Source organism: Octopus bimaculoides, chromosome 6, assembly GCF_001194135.2.
Source record: "Octopus bimaculoides isolate UCB-OBI-ISO-001 chromosome 6, ASM119413v2, whole genome shotgun sequence".
In the NCBI taxonomy this organism is placed as follows: Eukaryota; Metazoa; Mollusca; class Cephalopoda; order Octopoda; family Octopodidae; genus Octopus; species Octopus bimaculoides.
Window position 1 is genome coordinate 103,999,132 of NC_068986.1, and position 2,543 is coordinate 104,001,674.

Below are 2,543 nucleotides of genomic sequence, written 5' to 3' on the forward strand. Positions count from 1 at the left end.
CATAGGATCGTGGTTTCAATTCCCAGACCGGGCGTTGTGAGTGTTTATTGAGTGAAAGCACCTAAAGCTCCACGAGGCTCCGGCAGGGGCTGGTGGCGAACCCTACTGTACTCTTTCACCACAACTATTTCTCACTCTTTCTTCCTGTTTCTGTTGTGCCTGTAATTCAAAGAGTCAGCCTTGTCACACTGTGTCACGCTGAATATCCCCGAGAACTACCTTAAGGGTACACGTGTCTGTGGAGTGCTCAGCCACTTGCACGTTAATTTCACGAGCAGGCTGTTCCATTGATCGGATCAACTGGAACCCTCGTCGTCGTAAGCGACAGAGTGCCAACAACAATATAGAAGATAATTGATTTTAGGATTTTTATTGAACATTTTATGCAATTCTTTCATTTCAGAGGACCCCCTCTGTAACCAACGTCCATTTGGACTGGTACCAGACCCTGATGACTGCAATAGGTTCGTTCCTTGCTTCAATCGTACCTCATATCCTTCAATGGCGTGTCAACAGGGACTTCATTTTAACTTCAATGAGCAAAGATGTACCTCAATGGATAAAGCCAATTGTAGAAGACAATGTAAGTGATGTCATTTTGTTCTGTTTTCTTTTTTATCACTCATTCATTTTTATCACTCATTCATTTATTACTGTGTCTTTTGGAAATCAAACGCTCTTGATGAACGAGAGCTGATGTATCATTTTTCATTTTCGCTTACTATAGGCGCAGGAGTGGCTGTGTGGTAAGTAGCTTGCTTACCAACCACATGCAAAACTTATTTTTATCGATATAATGAAGTGTATCCAAACTGCCAACGCGAAATGAAAATCATTCATTAAGCTTAAGCTTACTTCTTCTTCCACTTCGTTGCCTGATTTAAATTGTTCCAAGATTAAAATGTCTGAAAGATCATATATTTACTGATATATATTTTTTAACGGATTAGTGTTAGGTGTTTTGTATTTCTTGATAAATGTGTATAACACTGCAGAAAACAGAGCGAAACTAAATGGCTAATATTAATCTAATTCGGTAAGAAATGCTGCGTGTTAGCAAAATTGTTAGCACATTGGACAAACAGCTTAGTGGAATTTCTTGCAACTCTATCTGTTCTGAGTTCAAATTCCACCGAGGTTGACTTAGATTTTCATCCTTTCGGGATCGATAAAATAAGAACCCGTTACGTCCAGGGCCAAGTGCAATCGACTTGCCTTGTCTCCTAATATTGTTTTCAAAGTTTGGAACAAGGCTAACATTTTCGGGGTTGAGCGGTTAAAGCAATGCCTGATTTTGCACCAAACGTCTAGACCAGGGGCTTTCAAACTGTGGTCCACGGACCACAGGGGGTCCACAAGGGCAAGACAGGGGGTCCATGGACAGCAAATACTTTTTATGGGCAATTTGATTTTATATATGTTTTTTAATCGAAATCTTTTAATTGACAATAAACCTATTTGTTAAATACTGTTAAATAAATAAATGTAAAAATATATGTTATTTTAAGCAAATATTTATGTATAAATTTCATAAGCGGTTATAAGGGGGTCCCAAAGGTAAAGCCTGAAATATAAAGGGGTCCACAAGTCAAAAAGTTTGAAAACCCCTGGTCTAGACTATTAATCAGTTTTTCCAGCGTATAGGCGCAGGAGTGGCTGTGTGGTAAGAAGCTTGCTTCCCAACCACATCAGTCTGGGTTCAGTCCCACTGCATGACACCTTGGGCCAGTGTCTTCTATTATAGCCTCGGGCCGACCAAAGCCCTTGTGAGTGAATTTGGTAGACGGCAACTGAAAGAAGCCCGTATATATGTGTGTATGTATGTATTTATGTATGTATGTATGTATGTGTATGTCTGTGTTTGTCCCCTCACCATAGCTTGACAACCGATGCTGGTGTGTTTACATCCTTGTAAATTAACGGTTCTGTGGCCAGGCCCCAACAAGGCTAACTTTGCCTTTCATCGCTTGACCTCGATAAAATAAGATACTAGGCTCGATTCGATGTAATTACTGAGCTGAATGTAATCGAACTGTCACCTAAACTCAAAACTGCTGATGTGAATCCTCGTCTCATTCAGAGGCAATGTTGCGATCTCAATCAATTAGTCATTATGGAAATCGGGTCCTAAAGCTAAAGAAAAATAACAAAACAAAACAAAGGGGGAATAAAATTCTTATTTAAAGTTTTACCTGTATAATTTTATTTTTAAAAGACAAATTTAACTGTAAAATTTGAGAATGAATTTAAATGTTTTATGAATATATATATATATATATATATATATGTTTTATATTTCAGAAATGGTTTACGTCTTGTATAAATGACCAATCGGCTGGCTTTCTTTTATGAATCCAGCTATCGTAGCAGTAGTGAATAGTAGCATTTTTCTAAAAATAAAATAAAAGTTTCTCTAAGCTGCTGTGTTTCAGTTATGTATTCATTAATAGAATTAATCTATTTTCAGCATCAAATGCAGAAAATAAAATATTGGTATACACCCTTACATAATAAATACATGCATATAGATCGGAAGAGCGTCG

At 37.7% G+C, this 2,543-nt stretch overlaps 1 protein-coding gene across 1 annotated transcript in view; it reads left to right on the forward strand.

The window, feature by feature from the left end:
• LOC106872972 (uncharacterized) overlaps positions 1-2,416 on the forward strand; it is a 7,213-nt gene extending 4,797 nt beyond the window's left edge. The window contains exons 2-3 of the mRNA XM_014920158.2: positions 404-583; positions 2,302-2,416. Coding sequence (XP_014775644.1) covers positions 404-583; positions 2,302-2,303 — 182 coding nt within the window. The 3' untranslated portion in view covers positions 2,304-2,416. The remainder of the gene's footprint in view (positions 1-403; positions 584-2,301) is intronic.
• Positions 2,417-2,543: the final 127 nt, after the last annotated feature.